The 21,513-nt window shown below is 34.7% G+C and overlaps 2 protein-coding genes across 6 annotated transcripts in view; one reads left to right on the forward strand and one right to left on the reverse strand.

The window, feature by feature from the left end:
• NCK1 (NCK adaptor protein 1) overlaps positions 1 to 21,513 on the reverse strand; it is a 553,292-nt gene that overhangs the window by 293,304 nt on the left and 238,475 nt on the right. The gene's annotated exons all lie outside the window — the stretch shown is intronic.
• The window catches only part of STAG1 (STAG1 cohesin complex component), a 389,253-nt gene that overhangs the window by 221,261 nt on the left and 146,479 nt on the right, over positions 1 to 21,513 (forward strand). For all 3 annotated transcript variants that reach the window (XM_053929346.2, XM_024565652.4, XM_024565653.4), the window contains 3 exons: positions 9,900 to 10,051; positions 12,221 to 12,294; positions 19,619 to 19,742. In XM_053929346.2, coding sequence (XP_053785321.1) covers positions 9,900 to 10,051; positions 12,221 to 12,294; positions 19,619 to 19,742 — 350 coding nt within the window. The remainder of the gene's footprint in view (positions 1 to 9,899; positions 10,052 to 12,220; positions 12,295 to 19,618; positions 19,743 to 21,513) is intronic.

Consider the following 21,513-nt stretch of genomic DNA (forward strand, 5'->3'; position numbering starts at 1 on the left):
AATTAATAATTTCTTTGCAGAATTATCTTTTGATTTACTTAAGTTTGGTTTCTGTCTACCTTTTGGATGTTGGGCAGGGAGAGAGAGCACCCAGGGCACTTTGCACTTCACATATATCCCTCCTCTGTGTCTAATGATTCCAAATCTCTGGTTTATTTTCTTCAAGGAATAAACTTCTACACTTCTGAAATGGGTGTGTGTTAGAGGAATTGCCTGACTGCCTAGGTTGGAGTGAAGAATAGGGATTTAACTACTTAATATATGAAATAATACATTTGTCCCTTCATATCCATAGGTTCTGCATTCAGAGATTCAACCAACCTTGGATGAAAGATAATTCAGAAAACAATGTTATGTTGTTGCTGACTTGCACTGTGTAGTTGGAGCCTGTTGTGGTTATGTGTGTACTGAACATGGACATTTCTTTTCTTGTCATTATTCCCTAAACAATTATTTACACAGCATACATTGAATTGTCTTATAAATAATGTAAAGATGATTTGAAATGTACAGGAGGATTTGTGTAGGGTACATACAAATACTACACCATTTTATATGGGGGACTTGAGCATCCATGGATTTTGGTATCTGCAGGGTGTGTGTCTATGTTTGTGTCCTGGAACCAGTCCCCCACGGATACCCAGGGAGGACTGTACTTCTATTTTCAGATCTTACCTCACTTCATCTTGTATGGAAACTAGTAGTATTTCTAATTCCTAAATGCTTCTGGGTTCTACAGAGCAAAATCACTTTCTTTTTTTCCTTTTAGAAATAGTTGTCATAATTTTTGACCGTTTGGTTTGATTTGTGTGCTCTCTGCTCACCCTTCTGCTATTCATATTCAACATTAATATATTATTTGGTATTGCGGGTATTTTCTGAATGCATTGAAGATTAAAATTGTTTTTTCCTTGTTATAGTTGGGTTTTAAGGAGATACAGGGATTGGTTAGATCTTTATCATTTGGAAAGTGGAAGTTTTTTCAAGGCTTTTGTTTGCTTAAATAAGTTAAAAAAACAGGAATATGTTTCTTACAAATTTAGTTTGTGCTATTAACAAACATATTTCTAGAGTGTATAGTAATAGTTTTCAAATGTATAGTAGATACCATTAAATATAAATGCAGGTTTTTTCATTTTTATGTTTACAAAGACATAAATTCAAATTGTTAAATATTGATTAAAAGAGTCCATACCCACAATCTTAATTTCAACCATCCCATTTGCTGATAACCACTTTCATTTGTTGCATTATTTTTCTTTTACATTTCCAATTCCAGTATTGTTTTTCTTCTGTTGCTACTTTAAATCCTTTGATACTATATATTTTAGTGTTCTCTACACCCTTCATGTTCTTACTACCTCAGCTCAGATTCTGTCATCCAGATTTATTATAATAATGTAATTCATATGCTTAACATCCTTGCCTCTCTCTGTCCATCATATCCCCTAGGGAAAACTCATTATCACCTGCTCCATGCCTGCACTGGAGCAGATGAAAGAAGCTGACAAAAAACATGTGATCATAATGTCTAGGCTTTGCATTCTTCTCACAAATGGACCCTTAATGCTGCCTAGAAGTTCTGTTTACCATTCTACTCCATTGATATGCCCACTTTCTCATAAGATAATTTCATACCTTCTTAAACCTATAACATCTCCTATCCTCTCTTCACACTTTGCTTATTATCTTGCTTGCTTAAATAGGTACAGAAGAGATTAAAAGTTTAGACCTACTTAGGTGCACCTGTATCCATATACTCTATATCCATATATCCATCATCTCTTACCACAGTGCCCTTTATCTAAGGTCATTTGTGCAGTGGCTCATATCCCTGTTCACTGCCTCATGAATGTTGCTCTCCAAGTTGTTTTTTCTCTTTCCTGACTTCAATTTCCCCCTTTTATTAAGTAATTCTTTAATTACACTATTGTACTGTAATGGCTTTTAGCTTTTAGAAACACTCTGTATTAGGGATCTCCACTAACATAGAACAAGTAGAAGATATATTTCCTTAAACACAGACAACACACACAAAGATATATACATATATAAATATAGATATCTTCCCATAGAGATATCTTTATCTGTGGAGACGGAGATTTATTTCAACGATTTGGCTCATGCAGTTGTGGGAGCTGGCAAATTTGAAATGTAGGGCAGGCCAACCGGCTAGAAACTTAGGCAGGAGTTGTGCAGTTTTAAGGCAGATACTACTTCTCCAGGAAAACTCAGCTTTTGCTCTTAAGGCATTCAGCTAATTGGATGAGGTCCACTATATTATCAAGGGTTAACTCATTTACTTAAAATCAACTAAATGTTAACCATAGCTACAAAATACCTTCAGAGTAACTCATAGATTAGTGTTTGACTAAATATTATCACTTAGTCAAGTTGACACATGAGACTGACCATCACACCCTCCCTGATTTCCACATATCTCTCTAGCTCCAATTGTATTTCTCTCATTTTTATTTTTTACCGTTAATCTCAAAGAATCACCTCTTTGAATCCACTGTCTTTGTTCACTCTCTTTAAACCCATTCAGTTCAGGTTTCTATCTTTACCACTTCAGTGCCTCTGCTGTTGTTGAGGTAAGCAGTTACCATATCTTGCTGTGTATAATGCGCACCCACATTTTTGGTCCAAACTTTCGGAAAAAAACTTTAGTTTTAATTTTTGAAATTCAATTATTTATTTATATTTAGATACTTGTTTTTCGTATTATAAAAATATTAGCATTTATTTTTGAACATACAGATATTATTGCTTTCTAGAGTTACACTTTTAATGCATAAGCATAAATTAAAGATTTAAAAACATAGATACAGTTACAATGTTATTAATTTCATTGTCTCTGGTTATATTTTGTTTGCTTTTTTCTTTTGTTGATTATGTTCCAGTTAAAGGTGAGATCATATGGTATTTGTCCCTCACCGCCTGGCTTATTTCACTTAGCATAATGCTCTCCAGTTCCATCCATGCCATTGCAAAGGGTATAAGCTCCTTCTTTCTCTCTGCTGCGTAGAATTCCATTGTGTGTGTGTGTGTGTGTGTGTGTGTGTGTGTAGGAGATAGTGGGGAGAGGGGTCTATAGGAGCTACTATAAAGGACACAAGGACAAAATCAAGGGGGAGGGTAGAGGTGGGAGAGGGAGATAGAACTGGCTGGGGTGGGTGGAGGGATGGGGAGAAAAAGCAGACAATTGTAACTGATAAAAATAAATTAATTAATTAAAAAGAAAAAAAAAGAAATGCAAACAGGTAGTTACAGAATAGCCATGGGGATGTGAAGTACAGTATAGGAAATGGAACTTACACACATGACCCATGGACATGAACAATGGTAGGGGGATTGTGTGAGGGAGTGGAGCTTGTGGGGTGGGGAGGGGAAAGGGAGAAAAATCTGTACAACTGTAACAGCATAATCAATAAAATATAAGTTTAAAAAAATACATAGATACAGAATTAGTACTACCCACATACAATGCACATGCTTATTTGTCCCTCAAAAATTTGGGCAGAGAATTGCGCATTATACCCGGCAAAATATGGTACCGTCTCATTGTCAAACTCACCAGGCAACTCCAAGTTATCATCATTTTCTCTATTGAAACAGCTACTTTCTCTTTGAAGCACTGACTGTCTTTGCTTGTTTTCTGGAATACCACACTGTCCTGGTTTATCTTAGAAAGCTGAACTGTAAATACTGAATTATCTCAGGACTGAATTTTCATAGTTCTTTATCTTTTGTCGTCCTTTACTCCTCAGTGAATAAATTGAAAACCAATTCCATAGTTTCATTATTTTTTTTAAAATATAATGATGGTGGGAGAGATAATACAGTCATGTGATTTAAAATTAAAAGTAAAAAATAACAGTTATATGACGAAATGTCACTTTTCCACTCACGGCTCTCAGCTATCAAATTCTCTTCCCTGAAGGCAACCAGTTGCCAGTTTCTTATATATCTTTTCATATTTTATGAAAATAATAGTACATGCATATTCAGTGAGAGTTGTCAGTATGCTGTAATGGTTAAGAACTTGAATTATGGAGCATGATAGCCTATCCAAATTCTATCTCTGCCAGTTACTAGCTATGTATCTTGCAAGTCTTTTAGCCAATCTGTGCCTCAGTGTTCTCTTTGGTAAAAAAATGATAATTATAATAGTACTTACTTGATAAAGTTGTGAGATATGTAAAGAGCTTAGAAAAGTGACTGGCACATAAAAATAAATAACACATTCCTTATTTTCTATAAATAATAGCGTAATATATACAGGCATCTTGCTTTCTTTCATAAACAAATATCTTGGCATGCTTTTATTTTCAGCTCACAGATCATGCCACTTTTTTCTAATGGCTGAATAGTTATCCATTGGATAGGTGAACGATCCAGTTTTTGGAATCTAAATATCAATATCTTTGATGATGTCTTCCAAATGTTGTATCTACTAGATGTTTCTACGTAGGTACCCGATAAGCACAAAACTGTAATTTACCCTTGTGTTTTCTACTTCCCTCACTTTGTGCACTATAATCTATTATATTCTTCTAGCACTGAATTCAAAATATACTTTACATCTAAACATTTCTCTCTACCTGTTGCTACAACTTGTATCTAAGCCGGCATTGCTTTATCTAAGCCGGCATTGCTTTTACTGAGTTGCTCAGGGCGAAGCTCTTGAGAATTATCATTGCAAATTTTTGTCAAAATATTTTTAGTTCTCTTTCAGTGTTCTATTTGCTCTTTTTTTTCTACTTTTACTATAGTCTGTTTAGACTGTAAATCAGACTATTTCTCACCCACTCCAAAATTTTCAGTTGGTCTTACCTCATTTAGATCTAATCCTGAGATCTTATTTGATCCTAGTAGAACCCTTATAAAGTGGCCTCTTGATTTTCTCCTCAACCTCATCTCTTCTGCCTGTTTCTGTGCTTTAGCTACACTAACCACCTTGCTCTTTTATGTGCCCTCCTTATAACAGTTTACCGCATAACCTTTGCACTTTTTATTCCCTCTCTCTAGAACACTGTTCTGTCTCCCTAGAACACTGTTCTGTCATATAATCAATAGCTCATTCACTCACTTCATGCTTAAACATCAGCTCTTCAGAGAGGACTTCTTGCCTGACCACCCTCTTTACTCTCTATCCTTTTTACCATACTTTATTTTTTAACTATATTTTAGTTTTCTTTGTAGATTTTTCAGTAGTTGACATAGTTTTTCATTTGTATATTCTCTGTTTGTTAATTGTATTGTCACTGGAATGTAAAAAATCATGAGAGCAGGTATTGTCTTGTTAACGTTTATATTTCTAGTACACGGAATACTGCTCAGTATTTGTTGGCTTGATAGAGTGAATGGGGAAGCATGAAACAAGTGCTTCTTGAACTCTGTGGTGAAAGACCAGTTTTAATTACCAATATGTTATAACCTAGTACTTTGTAAAATATGCTAAAATGATTTTTAAAAAGAAATACATATTTTAAATGTCACTTCATTATTAGATTCAACAGGCATAGATTACTCTGTCAGGTTGGTTCTTAATGAACATTTCTAAAAAACATCTTTTCTTCTTAAAATGAAATGGCAACAGCTGTTTATTGTTAGCACCTGTTTGCAAACCTCAATTCTGAGTAGCATAAGTTTACCATTTTATAATACCAGAACAAGTGCAAGACAGCACTTCATATGTAAGGGATAAATGAAATATTATTCTCTATGGTAGAAAAGGAGAAGGCACTTAAAAGCCCATCTCACAGAATCCAGGATGAATTTCTGTAGGATCAATACTAATTTATAAAATGGTTCTGTTATAAATGCCAGTAAAATTTAGAGCTCATGCTATGCAGAAATGAGTCTTTTTCAGTAGATTCACTGAGACATCACAATGCCAATGTCATATCTATGTCATTAAATTAAAAGTTTTTCTTAAATAGCTATTTATCTTCTTATATGTTGGTAGGTTAAATAAAAATTTCAATGAAGTTTAGGTTTTACAGAATCATAATGTCTCTGAAAATGATTGATCATTATTTTACATTTTTCATTCTTTTAATGTGTTGATTCATTTTATTTATATATCTAGGATGAGTGGAGGGTTATTACACAATGACAGTTGGAGTTTGGGATCTGGGTTAACAAGGAGATATATAGCTGAAAGCAAAATCTATTAAATTCAAGAAAATTTTTTGTGTCAGCTACTGCTGGTGAACTCCAGCCAGGCTTTCGTGTTAATTTTACTGCTTTCCAACTCCTTGATTTTTAGAAGTATATAATGACTTAAGCTTTATTGGGTAAGACTTTGTATGCTCACGACATGCTCTGTTAAATATTATTCCTGCCTTGGGGAGTTTGAATGCCCCAGATCCCTCCTGTCTTTGAGCTACTCTCCTTTTTTTATACAGATTAATTTAAAAGGTAGTTTTAGTCTCCATAGTACTACCAGATCTTCTACTGACAATGTGTCAAATGCTATAAAATCACTAGCCTCTGTTTTAATATTTCTCAATTTATTGAGACATTGTGTCTCGGGGGAAAAACATTTTTATTACATACATTTCTAAATAGTCTCTAACTTAAATTTCTTTTCAGGATTTCCACCTTATCTAATATTTTGGTTTAAGGGCAGTAGCAATCCCTGTTAACATGGAGATAGCCACAATGTAGATAGAGTTGTAGAATATCAAGAGAGTGTGTATGTGTGTGTAGATAGATATGTAGGTAGAGAGATACAGCATTAAAGGGAAGTAGTGGCATTTTATTTATTTTTAATATATTTTATTGATTATACCATTACAGTTATCCCATTTATTTCTCTCCTTTGTCCCCTTTGCCTGGTACACCCATTCCCTACCCCCTTAGTACAGGTCCATGGTTCATACATATAAGTTCTTTGGCTTCTCCATTTCCTACACTATTGTTAACTTCCCCCTGTCTATTTTATGCCTACATATTATGCTTCTTGTACCTTTTCCCCCATTCTGCCCCCACCCTCTCCCCACTGATAATGTTCCATATGATCTTCATTTCTCTGCTTCTCTTCCTATTCTACTTGTTTGCTTAGTTTGTTTTTGTTTTTGTTTTTTTTGGGGGGGTTAATATATTTATTGATTATGCTATTACAGTTGTCCCATTCCCCCCCCACTCCACTCCATCCTGCCCGCCCCTTCCCTCCCACATTCCCCCCCTATAGTTGATGTCCATGGGTCATACTTATAAGTTCTTTGGCTTCTACATTTCCTACACTATTCTTACCCTCCCCCTGTCTATTTTCCACCTATCATCTATGCTACTTATTCTCTGTACCTTCCCCCCCCCTCCCCTATTGACAACCCTCCATGTGATCTCCATCTCTATGGTTCTGTTCTTGTTCTAGTTTGCCTGGTTTGCTTTTGTTTTTGTTTTAGGTGTGGTCGTTAATAACTGTGAGTTTGCTGTCATTTTTACTGTTCATATTCTTTATCTTCTTTTACTTAGGTAAGTCCCTTTAACATTTCATATAATAAGGGCTTGGTGATGATGAACTTCTTGAACTTGACCTTATCTGAGAAGCACTTTATCTTCCCTTCCATTCTAAATGATAGCTTTGCTGGATACAGTAATCTTGGATGTAGGCCCTTGCCTTTCATGACTTGGAATACTTCTTGCCAGCCCCTTCATGCCTGTAAGGTCTCTTTGGAGAAATCAGCTGACAGTCTTATGGGAACTCCTTTGTAGGCAACTGTCTCCTTTTCTCTTGCTGCTTCTAAGATTCTCTCCTTCTGTTTCATCTTAGGTAATGTAATTACGATGTGCCTTGGTGTGTTCCTCCTTGGGTCCAGCTTCTTTGGGACTCTCTGAGCTTCCTGGACTTCCTGGAAGTCTGTTTCCTTTGCCAGATCAGGGAACTCCTCCTTCATTATGTTTTCAAAAAAGTTTTCAGTTTCTTGCTCTTTCTCTTCTTCTGGTACCCTTGTGATTCGCATGTTGGAATGTTTCAAGATGTCCTGGAGGTACCTAAGACTCTCCTCATTTTTTTGAATTCTTGTTTCTTCCCTGTGTTCTGGTTGATTGTTCATTTCTTCCATTTGTTCCAAATCGTTGATTTGAGTCTGGGTTTCCTTCCCTTAACTGTTGGTTCCCTGTACATTGTTTTTTTATTTCACTTTGGATAGCCTTCACTTTTTCCTCTATTTTGCGACTGTACTCATCCATTTCTGATTATTAGTGTTTTGAACTCTGCATCTGATAGGTTGGCTATCTCTTTGTGCTAAGTTCTGTTTTTGGAGCTTTGACCTGTTGTTTCATTTGGGCCATATTTGTTTTATCTCAACCTGTCCATAAGGTTGTAAGGGGCAGAACCTTAGGTATTTGCCAGGGTGCGGAAACCCACAATGCTGGCTTGTGGCACTGTATGTTGGGGAGGGGTCTGAGAGGGAACAGTGCCACTTGCTCAGCTGTCGGTGGGCTTTCTGTCACTTCCTCTGCTACCCACAAGCAAATTGGGCCCTTCTGTTGATGATTCCCAGGTGGGTGAGTTTGTGTACAAGTCCTAGGACCCTGTGGTCTCTCCAACGAACTCTCCTGTGAGGCTGGGAGTTTCTCCCACTGCCACAACCCCCACAGGTTTTTATAGCCATAGGTTTTGAGACTGCCTGGTTTGCCCTGGTCTGTCAGCCACCACCTCACTGCTGGATCACCCCACATGCCGCCTTTCTGCACATCATCTCCTTCCCACTCCCTTCCCTTCACCCCCGCTGCCCTTCTGAGCCCCTCCTACCAGTCTAAGTCAGTGTTTCTTCTTTAACTGCTTGGTGGTCAGACTTCTGTACCATTCAATTTTCTGGCAGCTCTGGTTGTTTTCTGTTTTTTAATTTTTTGTTGTCCTTCTCTTAGTCATGCAAGGAGGCAAAGTGTATCTACCTACACTTCCATCTTTGCCAGAAGTCCATGAGAAGTAGGGGAATTTTAAAAGAAGTGCATGCTCTAATTTAGTTATGGATATATTTGAAGATAAGCGGATTAGTTTTCCAAAACATTGATCAGTTCATTTTTTATAACTGATCATTTGTGTTTGTAGATAAATAACGTAAAAGAAGAATATAAAGGGAAATTATTTTACCAGCACAAACCCTCTTATTCCTTTACCAGTATTTCCTACATTTTCACCATCTCAGTGATGAAAATAATATTAATAGACAAAAGTTTAAGGTTTGGGTCATGCCTCTTTCTCAGAGGACTTGAAATAGAGGTTTGAAAATATTTAACAAGCTTTATAAAGACAAGGGAACATTTAAAAGTACATTAACACTATGACTGGGGAAAATAGGTCAATCAGAAATTCACAGAATACATTTTTAATAACTCTAATGAGATTGGTGGATCAGTCTGTTTTTCAGGGATTGGAGGTTATGTTATGCCATTCACTGAGGTAAGCAATACAGGCAGAGGACCATCTTTGGGGTACAGATCATGAACTGATTACGAACATCTGAGGCACCCTTGATGCATCTAAGTAAAAAAGGTATTAAGGAAGGAATTATATACATAGACCTGGTGTTAGATTAGTATGCTTTCACTAAGCTGTGTGTATTTGAGAATTGTGGAGATGGGTTGTAGAAAACACTACCTAAATCCATCCTGCTGATGATTAGGATGAGGATGTTTTTAAGAGAAAAATGTTAGTGAGTCAAAGTATAGTGACACTGAGGCAGAGAAAATTATGTTACAGACTATGCTGATAACTTTACTTCTATAAAATAATTTTTTTTTTATTTTTAACTTAAATTATGCCTGGATTGTAAAACAGAAATTGAATAGTTCCTTTTCTTTTGTTTCTGATATAAATTTGTAATATTACGGATGAAGGTGTGATTCCTAGTTAAATACTACACTCTTCCTTTATTTCATAGCCATGAAGCTGATGACTGCTTTGGTGAATGTTGCCTTAAACCTAAGTATTCATCAGGATAATACACAGAGACAATATGAAGCTGAAAGAAATAAAATGATTGGGAAAAGAGCCAATGAAAGGTTGGAGTTACTACTTCAGAAGCGCAAAGAGGTAAGTTTCATGGTATCTGAAATTCTTATGTTCTGTAAATCTGTAAACTATATATTAGTTTTTTATTCTCTGTAAAACAGTTTGTATATTTTTAAATTTACTTTTTTAAGTTATATTATTTGATCTCAAAGTTTTTAAATGAAACTACAATGTTCAGCCAGTGATTTCTGAGTGCTGTGATGGCAGAAGAGAATCACAGAACAACTTTACTTTTGAAAGACTGTAGTATGGGAGTTAGATAACTCATTAAGATTATCATGCTATGGACACAGAAAGCATGGTGAGCATTAACATCAGAAATAAGAGCCAGCAAAGCCTACATTTCCAGGAGAAAGCCAAAGACTACATATTATCTAAAGCTGTAAGGCATTCTTCTGAATAAGATTGGTCCTGATTTTATAATGAAATTTTTATATATATGCTGAAAATGATTTTAAACTTAGATTTTAGTAAGTAATATTTTTATTCATCCTCTAGGAAATAAAATTTTAGATCTGCAGTATTAGTCTGTTTTAACTGGAGAAAGGATCATCTCATTGCCACATGTAGATTGCTATCAATGAATAATGGCTTATAACAGGCAGCAAGAGGCAAGAAGTATATGATTGAATTATCATCCATTCTGTATTGGCATGCTAGGACTACTGTAATAGATACCACAAACTGACTGACTTATAGGAAAGGAAGTTATTTTTACAATTTTGTAGGCTAGAAGTTGAAGATAACTCATCTTCGCATGGCTTGCTCCCTGTTTATGGGTGTCAGTCTCTAAATTTCTCCTTTAAGAAACCAGTCATACTGTATTATGGTCCCACTCTACTTCAGTATAACCCCATATTAACTTATTACTTCTGCCACACCCTATTTCCAAGTAAGGTTTGAAGTACTGGGTTAGCACTTTAGCCTATGAATTTTTGAGTAGCACACTTCAACTAATAACGCATAGCATGTTTGAAATACTATGGGATTAAATTTTAGAAATGTATCTTCAGTAAGTACTGCTAACCAAACATATAGTTGTTATAAACTAATTATTTTTAAAAATAACATGCAGGAAAATTAAATTTTAAAAGTTAAGAGTGATTTGCAATAGTTTGAATGCTTTAGTATAAAAGTATTTTTAAACTTATTTCAGTAAAACCTGAAACAAAGTATAAAGAAAAAGAATAAGTCTAAATGAGTAAGTCTGAGAAATTTTTTCACATTGGAGTATACAGTTAAAGCCATTATTTCACTGAGTATTAATACAAAACAAATTAGAATAAGAAATAACACAATGAATGTAATTTTGTTTCAGTGTTTTTGTTCCTTTTGAGCAGTGAATAAACCCAAACTTAAACTGATAACAGTGTTGCCTAAAATTTATTATCTTTGCTATAGTGTTTTATTTTGTTGCTACATTCCACCACTGATGCTCGGATCCATGTTAACTTCTCATTTAAAATGCCTGCTATACTGGGAACTTCATCTACTCAGTTACAGGCTAATCAGATACAGAGTCATATTTGGATACTTCAGGTAGATTTGGATGTTTCTTCTGCAGTGATAAGTATGATTGTCATGGGTGATCTGTCAAGGAAAGTCAAAACCAAGCCAGGGACCTGGTTTGGACAAAAGAAATATAGAAATTGAGCCCTAGTTCCAAAACAAGTGATATTTAGGATATAAGAATCTCGCTGCCCTTCTCAAGAGAGACAGGAGGTTCTGAAACCACTGTAATATAGCTATAGAAATAATGCAAGAATATTGGTAAGATCAGATATCCATTGCACAATAAGTGAGAAAAATGATTGATAAATTACCCAGGGTGAGAATAACCAGTTATTTAAAGCAATTGGAACTGTTCATTCTAAATCAGCGATTTTTAACCGTTGTGCTTCAAAAAATTTTAAAACATGCAGTACTCAACTGTTTAATCAAGGGTACTAAACTCTTTTCACTTAGATTGTTAAATTAAAAAATGGCAACAGCCATCAAAACAATGTCCATCTGGTGTGAATGAATCAAAATTATACCCCCCCCCTTTTTATTTTTTTGTCAAATCAGCAAAAAGTATATATTTTTGGTGTGCTGCAGAATTTTAAGTTTGCACCATGAAATGACAAAGTTTGAAAATCATTGTTCTAAATAATATGATCAACATTTTAATTAATTCTTTTTTTATTTTAGCTACAAGAAAATCAAGATGAAATTGAAAATATGATGAACTCTATTTTTAAGGGTATATTTGTTCATAGATACCGGTAAGAGATTTTTAAAAATACTTAGATTTCTAACTTATCATTCATTACTTCTTTGTACTTCTGGATAGTATATAGATGTGAAACTCTGCCATGTTTATTTTCTGGAAAACAGCTTTGGCTATAAAAGCTAAATAAATTTTGTACTGTTACTGTGGAGGAATGTGTTACCTCCACCACCACTGCCACATTCATCCAGATTCAGAACTTAACACTGTCTGAGGCACCCTATGTACTTGGATTTGTATTTGTGGGATATTAATGAGGAAGTTTTAAGTTAATGCAACCATGATAAGATGTGATTGTCTTCATATTTGAAAAAATTAATTGCATTGCTTCCTGTTCTGTGGTACTCATCTTGTTCCATGAAAATTAACTAACAGTCTGTGAAGATGGGAGAAAAGGGCACCCCTGCAGATAATGCAACAGTTTCATAATGTTGCTTTCTTTTACCTTCAGCTCTATGCATCAAAGTAGAAGCAGAGTATCTCCAAAGTATTTTTGTCATGCTAATTGCAAATGAGTTTAGTTTCTCTTTCTGTGAAACCTCTGAACTTTAAAAATTATTAACTACATTATTAAAGAACATATTTCATAAGAATTAATGGCTCATATACACACATTTGTTACTGTTTGCTATTGTTGTGTTTAGTTATAGAGACACAGATAACAGATAACTTTAGACAAATTTGATACTTTAATTGGCCAGGTAATTAAAAAAGTTAGTTAAAACAGGAAAATTGTTTTGGTTTTCTTTAAATTTTTTATTTATTTTCAGAGAGAGGGGAAGGGAGGAAGAAGGAGAGGGAAAGAAACATCAGTGTTTGAGAGACACATCAATGGGTTGCCTCTCGCACGCCCCCATTCAGGGACCTGGCCCACAACCCAAGCATGTGACCTGACCTTCTGGAATTGAACCAGTGACCTTTCAGTTCATAGGCTGGCACTCAGTCCACTGAGCCATACCAGCCAGGGCCTGGAAGGTAGTTTTTTCCTTTAAATTAATTAATGAATTTTTAATTTAATCTTTATTATATTTTTTCCATTATGATTTAGTCCCCATATATTCCCCTCCCTGTAGGAAAATGTTTTTTAAAAAGTAAATTTGTTATTTTAATATGAACATTTTTATTTCATTTGAATATATAAAGATCTTTTGAATAAGACCAAGCCCTTTATTTTGAGTATAAAATGTCTGATTGGAGTTTTACACCCTCTTCTTACGTAAGCTACCCATACTATAATAAACTACTGATAAATCTATTTGGGAAAAAAACACCTAAAAACTTCATATACCTGCCATGCAGTCTCTTCTTAATTTACAAGTTTATGAGGTATAATTAACATAAAGTAACCTGTGTATTTAATTGCACAATTTGATGAGTTTTGACATATACATGCATGTGTAGAACTGCCACAGGCATGATAATATGAGGTCTGTCCAGAAGGTGTCCAGCCACGTAATATGAAAAATAGAGACATTTATTGAAGAAGATACAAGATACAACAAACATTGTATATAGGACAATGACACCCATCCCCTTCAGAGTAGCTTCCTTGGGACCTCACACTGTTCTAATTGCTATCAGCTGCCCTGTGGTATTTTCCTAAATCTCATCAGAGGTCTGAAATCTCTTCCCTTTCAGAGGTGATTTTAATCTGGAGAATAGGCAGAAGTTGCAGGGTGCCAAATCTGGGCTGTAGGGGAGCTGAGTCACCTGGGTGATTTGATGTTTCTTCAAAAAACTCTGCAAGAGACATGATACATAAGTGGGTGTGTTGTATGATGAAGCAGCCAATCACCAATTGCCCATAGCTGTGGCCTTCTGAATCACCTGAATAATTTCCATGGAGGAATGTTCAAGCTTAATGCAAAATCTGATGCAGATTCCTTGCTCTACTCAGTTATTTTGAATGTGATGGCCACACAGTACACATGCTCACTCAGTTGCCTCTACCACCCCACTGACTAGTACACTGAAGTTGTCATTGTTCACACACATGCATTCCAATCCACTCTCCTTGGCTGCCAGGTAACACTGATATTGCGTAAACTGTTTTTGTTGTATTAACAATGGCTGAACTTTTTCTGGTTATACCTCATACTTTGTACTGTTGAAGAGACAGCTAGTAAATTAGAATATAATATCTAATTTACACAGGCATAGTATATGGGATATAAAGTAAGGAGTATCAGTATGTACTCTTTACATATGTATCAGTAAAGTAAGGACATTTCTGATACATGGGGGATTGTGTGGAGGCTTCGTAGAGGATTTGAAACAAAGAGAAGTATTGGAAAGAAGTATTAATGAGATAACTGAAATTTTACAAATTTAGTTTCAAAAATAGTCTTTAGGTTGAAAAGAGTTATAGTGAATGTTGAGTAAGTCAAGGAAAATTTTCTACATCTGTACATAGTCAAAATGGAATACACCAAAGATCATGAGAAAGTCTTAAAAGCAACCCAAAAAACGAAGACTGTAATTTTAGTGATGGTAAAAGAATTTAAAAATTATTAGGCTGTCAAAACAACTTAGTGGAAGAAGAGATAACAGGAAAGATTTCAACAATTTTTAGTAGATGAAAATTATATGTCTTTTATTTTCTAGTTGAATTTTCATTTGTTTACACTATAGGGAAACATTTCAAAATCATGTTTTCACAACTCTTATACAAGTCCATGAAATGATTTATCATAAGCAAATTGCCCTTTTGTTCTTCTAATCTTTTTATTCCCTTACATTTTACCTTTGACCTAACCTGTGTGTCAGGTTGATAGTTAAAATATAAATATTAATGAAAGATTTTTCTTTGAGTGTTTATGTATCTTTGACATTCAGGTTTGAATCTTACTTATGCCCAACATTCTGTTAATAAGAAAATTAAGGTGTAATATATGGTAACAGATAGCCATATCAGCTGCTCTATGTGAGACCCTATGTATGCCTTTCCATTTATTTTTATACTGTAGTCACTAATTGATAATACAACAAAAATGAGACAAAAAATATTCCCAGTTTTATAAATGTATTACATTTCTAATGTATTTTAAACAACATCATTCTGAAATGATGCAATGAAATATATAGATTTAATTAGCAAACAGGACTGTATCAGCTCTTCAGGTCTGCACTTAAACATTACTGCCTGTCAAAAGCCTTTTTTGACCCCTGTTACTCCCCTCCATCATTTACATGCTTGCTTGTTCCTTGTACTCCTATATACTAACATTTAGCACTCTCTAAGATAATATTTATTTTATTCATCCTTAGGTTATAATTTCTGTTCTCAAGTTCTTGTTCACAATCTAATAAAGGGTAGTATGACTTTCAAGTAGCTCCTTAAGCTGTTTCTTTCTCCCCTAGACCATTTCAAAAAAAATTCTCTGTAGTTGTTCTATTTTGGAAAATGTAATTTTTTTAGCCAAATATTAGTGACAAAATTGGTTGATATGAATTCATTGTGTGCTACAATTTAGATTAGTGGACCTTCTTGAAGCTTGTAATTATTTCTCACTTTGGAACTCTCATGAGATGTTTTGTATGTGAGCGATAATTGTACTTGTGAAAACAGCCACATTAGCCCAGAGTTATTCTCTGAAATTTGTATTGTAGTCATGTCAATTTATTCAATTTTCTTACTAGGAAAACACCTTTAAGGACAGTACAAGAGACATTTAATTAAAATTCATTAAATTTCTTTTTGTTTTAAGCAGAAAATACTTTAATTCCATCTACCAAGAAAGTAATTCAAAACAAAAACTAAAGTCCAGATATTAAGGTTCATGTCTCCCCAAAAAAACAATTAACTGGGAGGATCAGTAAATTAGATACATTTTTCATAGAAATGAACATAATTATTTTTTTATGCTGTAAAAAGGAGTTACAACAAAGGATTTTGCCCCAGAATTATACTTCTAGTTCTATTTTTATTTCTTTGAATTTTCAGGTAAAGTGTATCCTGACTTTATTTTTAGTTGTTTGAGTCTCTAGTACCAGAATGCTATGAAAATTAGTCCATGTTATGATTGTCTTAAACCTTCCCTCTTGTCTTACTTTTTTACCCTCTACTTAAATCTATGCATTGGGAACTCCCAGCATCTACAGCTAAATATTAACCTTTTTAAGTGGAATGAGGCCGTTGGATATAGAGATTAAAGTGTTAAAAAGAAATTATATATGAAGAACAAGGGTTTCTTCTTTTCAAGGGTTTGAGGACTTTTCTGCATGAGAAAAGTAAAATCTGTAAAATCAGAAGTTATATTGTAATTAAATCGGTGAATATTTAGAAACATGCTGCATTTTTATTTTATAGTTTATCTACTTAAACAGGATATTATTAGCTCCCAGAGGTTAACAAAGCTAGGAGTCTAGTAGGCAAGACTAAAAAGTATTAGAAATTTGAGTTAGGCTGAGATTCTTAAAAAATTTTGAACAAGATTTCCCTACTGAAATAAAGCTAAATTTTTATGTTAGGAATTAGCCATCCATAATTTCAATACCACTGGTAATAGTAATACTAATGGTAATGAGTGGAAGAATGAGCTGTGTACATACCAAGTTACTATACTTAGTCATCACTATAGTTTTAGATAGCATACCATACCTATTCATCTTGTCCTCAGTCTGCTTTCCTGAAATTATGTGATAAAATATGCAGCCTGGTTTTTTGAGTTTTGATGGGTTTTTTTGTTTCTGGTTTTTTTTGTGTGTTTTTTGCTTTTGGATTTTATAAAGTAGTACAGCAGAGAATAAAAGCACACTGTTCCCTGAGAGATGACTACTTAGTAGGATTGAGAAAGCTGGTAAAATGCTATCATTTGGGTATTTAGTGGTTGTGTTCTGTTTTTATTTGGCCAGCCCAGTAGAGAAAACAAAGTGTATCAGTTTGCAGTTTACAAAGGTGGAAATTCACATTAAATAGTTTAGCAATACCAAGTGACAGGCAAGGATGTGTGAAGCACTGACTTATGGAAAAATTAGTTAATACTAATAAAACTGAAAATGTGTACTCTGTCACCTAGTAATTTAACTTCTAGGTACTATGAAAGAATGTCTTACCAACTTAGTTTGACCATGTAGTACATCAGATAAACAGCATTCCAAGAAAAGAATACTCAATTGCCTTTATACATGTTAAACACTTTAGTATTTTCTATCCTAAGTACTTTGATCTTTTTATTACCAGTCAATAAATGTATTTCATCATGTGTACTGTTTGAAAGCACTACCATAGGGAAACTCTTACACATGTGCACAAGGAGACATATACAAGAATGGTCATGGCATTCATTGTTAAGAAAGGACACCTGTATATCAATGAGAGAATGTATAAATAATTTGTAAAATATTTATAGAAAGGAACACTGTACATCAGTTAAAATTAATATATTGGAACTGGAGCTATGTGAATCAGTATGTGTAAATGTCATAATATGATTTCTGAGAAAAAATTGGAGAGGGTACTTTCAGGATATTAAATATGTACAGTTTCAAAATACATAAAGCAAGAGATAAACAGTTAAAGCCTGATGATACAGATGGAACTGATAGTCATTGAATCAAGGATGGTCATTTATTCTCAGGGAGGGAGATACATCAGTAAGATGTATATAGAAGGTTTTAACTATAATAATTTAGTTCTTTTAAGTTGAGAATTAAAATATTACAGTTTGAATATTTTTATTATGTTGTCTCTATGACTTTTATATCAGAAATTTTTTCATATTTATAAAAAAATGTCCTTGAACTATTTATATTCAGTATTATGAAGGCCTAGGAACATTCTTTCACATTTGTAGTAAAGCTACTTTTTGTACACTATTGTCTGTAAATGACTGGATTGATGGCATTTAAAAGATTATGATAGTAAACATTTATGGAAGGTTTAGTAGGCGCCAGGCACATTTTCCTTTTATTAAGTGATTTCATTCTTACCCTAACTCTGTGAACTCCAGCTACAGTTATTATCCCTGCATTACAGATGTTGAAATCTATGAAAGAGGATTGTAACTTGCCCTAAGCCACACAGCTAGTAAATAGCAGAGCCAGAATTTGAACTCAGGATATTTTATTTCAGATTCTGTACCATAAGACTGTGCTATAGAATCTCTCCATTAGAAAAAGGTATTAACAAACAAAAATAATGTAGGAAAACTAAAGATTGTAATTGGTAGTATGACTTTGAAAGAGAAAGTTTCCCACATTTTTATTGTTTAGCAGTGACAGGGACTTAGAAGGGTCTGTGGTTTATTAGAGCAGAGAGTGAAATATTAATTAGAATGCCAGCACCCATCTTGTCACAAAAGAGCAACTAAGAAAGTTCCTTAGTTAACATTAAAATTCCAGCTACCAGTAAATTATTGCCAGATTAATTACTTGACAGATGATTGCTTTGTATTTGAGTAAGTACAAATTATCTTAAATTATAAGTTATTCACATATGGTAAATCAGAATTCTTAAAGATCAATCTACAAAAGAAAGTTAGGATTCACTTTATTGCATTTAATATCTTTTTTTTTTTAGCTAGAGCTAATAACCTATTAAAAGATAAGGTAAAAATAATAACATCATAGTTGGTCATGATTCAGAGATTTAAGAGTAGGAAAATTTCAGGATAGTTATATTGGGTGCTTATAGTGAGATGAAAAGCTGTCTGGGTATGAGACAGAAACCTGACTTTTGGTGTTGGTTCTACTACCACTTCATAGTGTAGTCACCAAGGTTGTTTCCATTGTTACTAAATGTGAATTATTACTCTATCCTGTGCAGTTACATTAAGGTTTTGTGTTTTTCAAAATATCATACATTTTCAAATAACATTTGCCTCTGCAGTTTTGTCTCATATTAGTGTGTGTCTTAGTCATAAAAATTATTTACTTTCAACTCATTACATATGTGCCCGCTTAGAAAGGTTCGGTTATTTAGGGAAATAATTTTTGAGTTCTACGTTATTCTATATTCGAATGTTGGTACTCTGATTTCTTCAGATTTAACAGCATGTTTGTTGACTTCATAATATTTGTGAGGCTTTCAGAAAGCTCTAAATGCCTAGTCTAATGAATATAGTGTGGATGAGTTAAAAATAACATGATTTCCAGAGCATTATTTTTCAGTTTGGTATCACTAGTTTTTATTCCATGGCAGCCATAGAAAAAAAAAAACCAGAAGATATTCTATTTTGGGGACCTTTGAGAGTACAGATATGAAATGGCATATTAGGAATAATCTTAATATTTATTCTTTGCTGAAAATGAGTGTGAAATAGATTCTACCTTTTCATATTAATTGGGTGTTTGTTTTTTTTATTTTCTCCCTCCTCTAGTGATGCTATTGCTGAGATTAGAGCCATTTGTATTGAAGAAATTGGAGTATGGATGAAAATGTATAGTGATGCCTTCCTAAATGACAGTTACCTAAAATATGTAGGTTGGACTCTTCATGACAGGGTAAGTTATGTTCCAGGCTTAGATATATAGTATGCTATACTTGTCTTATTACTAGACAATATTTTTAATAGTATGGGAATCTAAGGTCATATAGCAAAATAACTTAATTCACCTGATGTACATGATGAAATATGAGACATCAGCCCACTTGTGAAAACCCTTCTTACCTAGTAGTAATGTTTTAAACAAAAATGGGCAGTCTGGTACATACAAAATTTTAAGAGAACATATTATCCCAAGAAACTAATTACAAACTTGTTCTAGTTTAGAATCAGAGGACATTCTTTATTTTTCTTAAAATAGAAACAGTAAGCTTTCTGGTTTTGAACTATTTAGGCTCATTTACAGTAGAGTGTTCTCAAGAGTTGAATAGATTTGTTGGACTCTAGGATATTTGACTAAAAATATATGATATTTGTATTTGAAGGGATTCTGACTTTAAAACTAATTTCACATTATTGAGTCCTGAATAAGTAATCCTCTAAATAATCAGGAGGAGTGATAAATTATTAGAATTTTTATAATAAACTACTTCATATTCTATAACTTGAACTGCCAGGTGTTCACAAATACAGAAATATTACAGAAATTTTTTAAAGATGTTATTTATTTATTTTTAAACAGGGGAAGAGAGGAGAAAAGGGAGAGAAACATCAATGTGTGTTTGCCTCTTGCATGCCCCCTACTGGGGACCTGGCCCTCAACCCAGACTTGTGCCCTGACTGGAAATCCAGCCTGGGACCCTTTGGTACACAGGTCGGCACTCAGTCCACCAAGCCACACTAGCCAGGGCTACAATTTAAATTGTTATGGTGGCGGCGATAATGGCACCAAGTGTTAGACCAGTGGAGTCAGGCCTTGGTTCAGGAACCTTGGCACTTGAGTTCTAGTTAAGAAAGTTTTTTAGAAAGTCACAGAGGTAAAGTTAGTGGTAGAAGAAGTGGGCTCAGGAAACAAATTACAGAGGCAAAATAAGGGCCCTTGGACCTTACAAGAGAGAAAGGTAAAGGTAACTTGCCTGAGGCGGGGGGGGGGTGGGGGGGGTGGGGGGGTGGGGAGGCATGATTGTGCTCCTGGAAGGGAGAGCAGCACTGAGTTCTTCTTTTGAGGGTTTTTGTCTGAAGGTCTCAGGGGAGGATCACAGTAGAATGTTCATCACTTTTCCAGATATGTCCCTTCAGCATTGTGGTCTCTACTGTTTGGTCGGCACCAGGGAAGGGGTCCCTAATCTCAGCCATGACATCACTTGTCTGGTTTTGGTGCTTTACTGGGCCTAGAGCTGAAACACAACGTAGACCTAGATGTTATCTGTAGGTGTTAATGCTTAAAAGAGTAGTAATGCAAGAGTCCAAATGAGAGTTGTATGAGGCCATTCTTTGGCCCATTGTTTCTCCTTCAATGGGGAGTCTATTGCATGATCAGCAACATGCCAGGGGAAGGTCCCAACAACATGACCAGTGATATCAAAGGTCGAGGGGTCTACACCACATGACCAGTGATATCCTAGGGGAGGAAAGGTTACCCTGGAATTGAGGTCCTTGTTTTCCTAGTTTTCCCCTTTGCTAACTGTTAGTTGGTCTAACTTGAAGCAGGCTGTGAAAGAATTCACAAAGAAAAGAGAGTGCCGAGAGAAGAGTTTTACCCATTTTCCAAGAGTGGAAAGGGGCATGGTATGGAGAGATAAACCAGCATTGAGGGGTGGGAATGTTGAGCTTTTATTATAATTGGATTTAAAAGGGTAGGGGGGTTGCTGTTGTGTGTACCCTGGGCT

This window comes from Desmodus rotundus, chromosome 8, assembly GCF_022682495.2.
Source record: "Desmodus rotundus isolate HL8 chromosome 8, HLdesRot8A.1, whole genome shotgun sequence".
Classification (NCBI taxonomy): domain Eukaryota; kingdom Metazoa; phylum Chordata; class Mammalia; order Chiroptera; family Phyllostomidae; genus Desmodus; species Desmodus rotundus.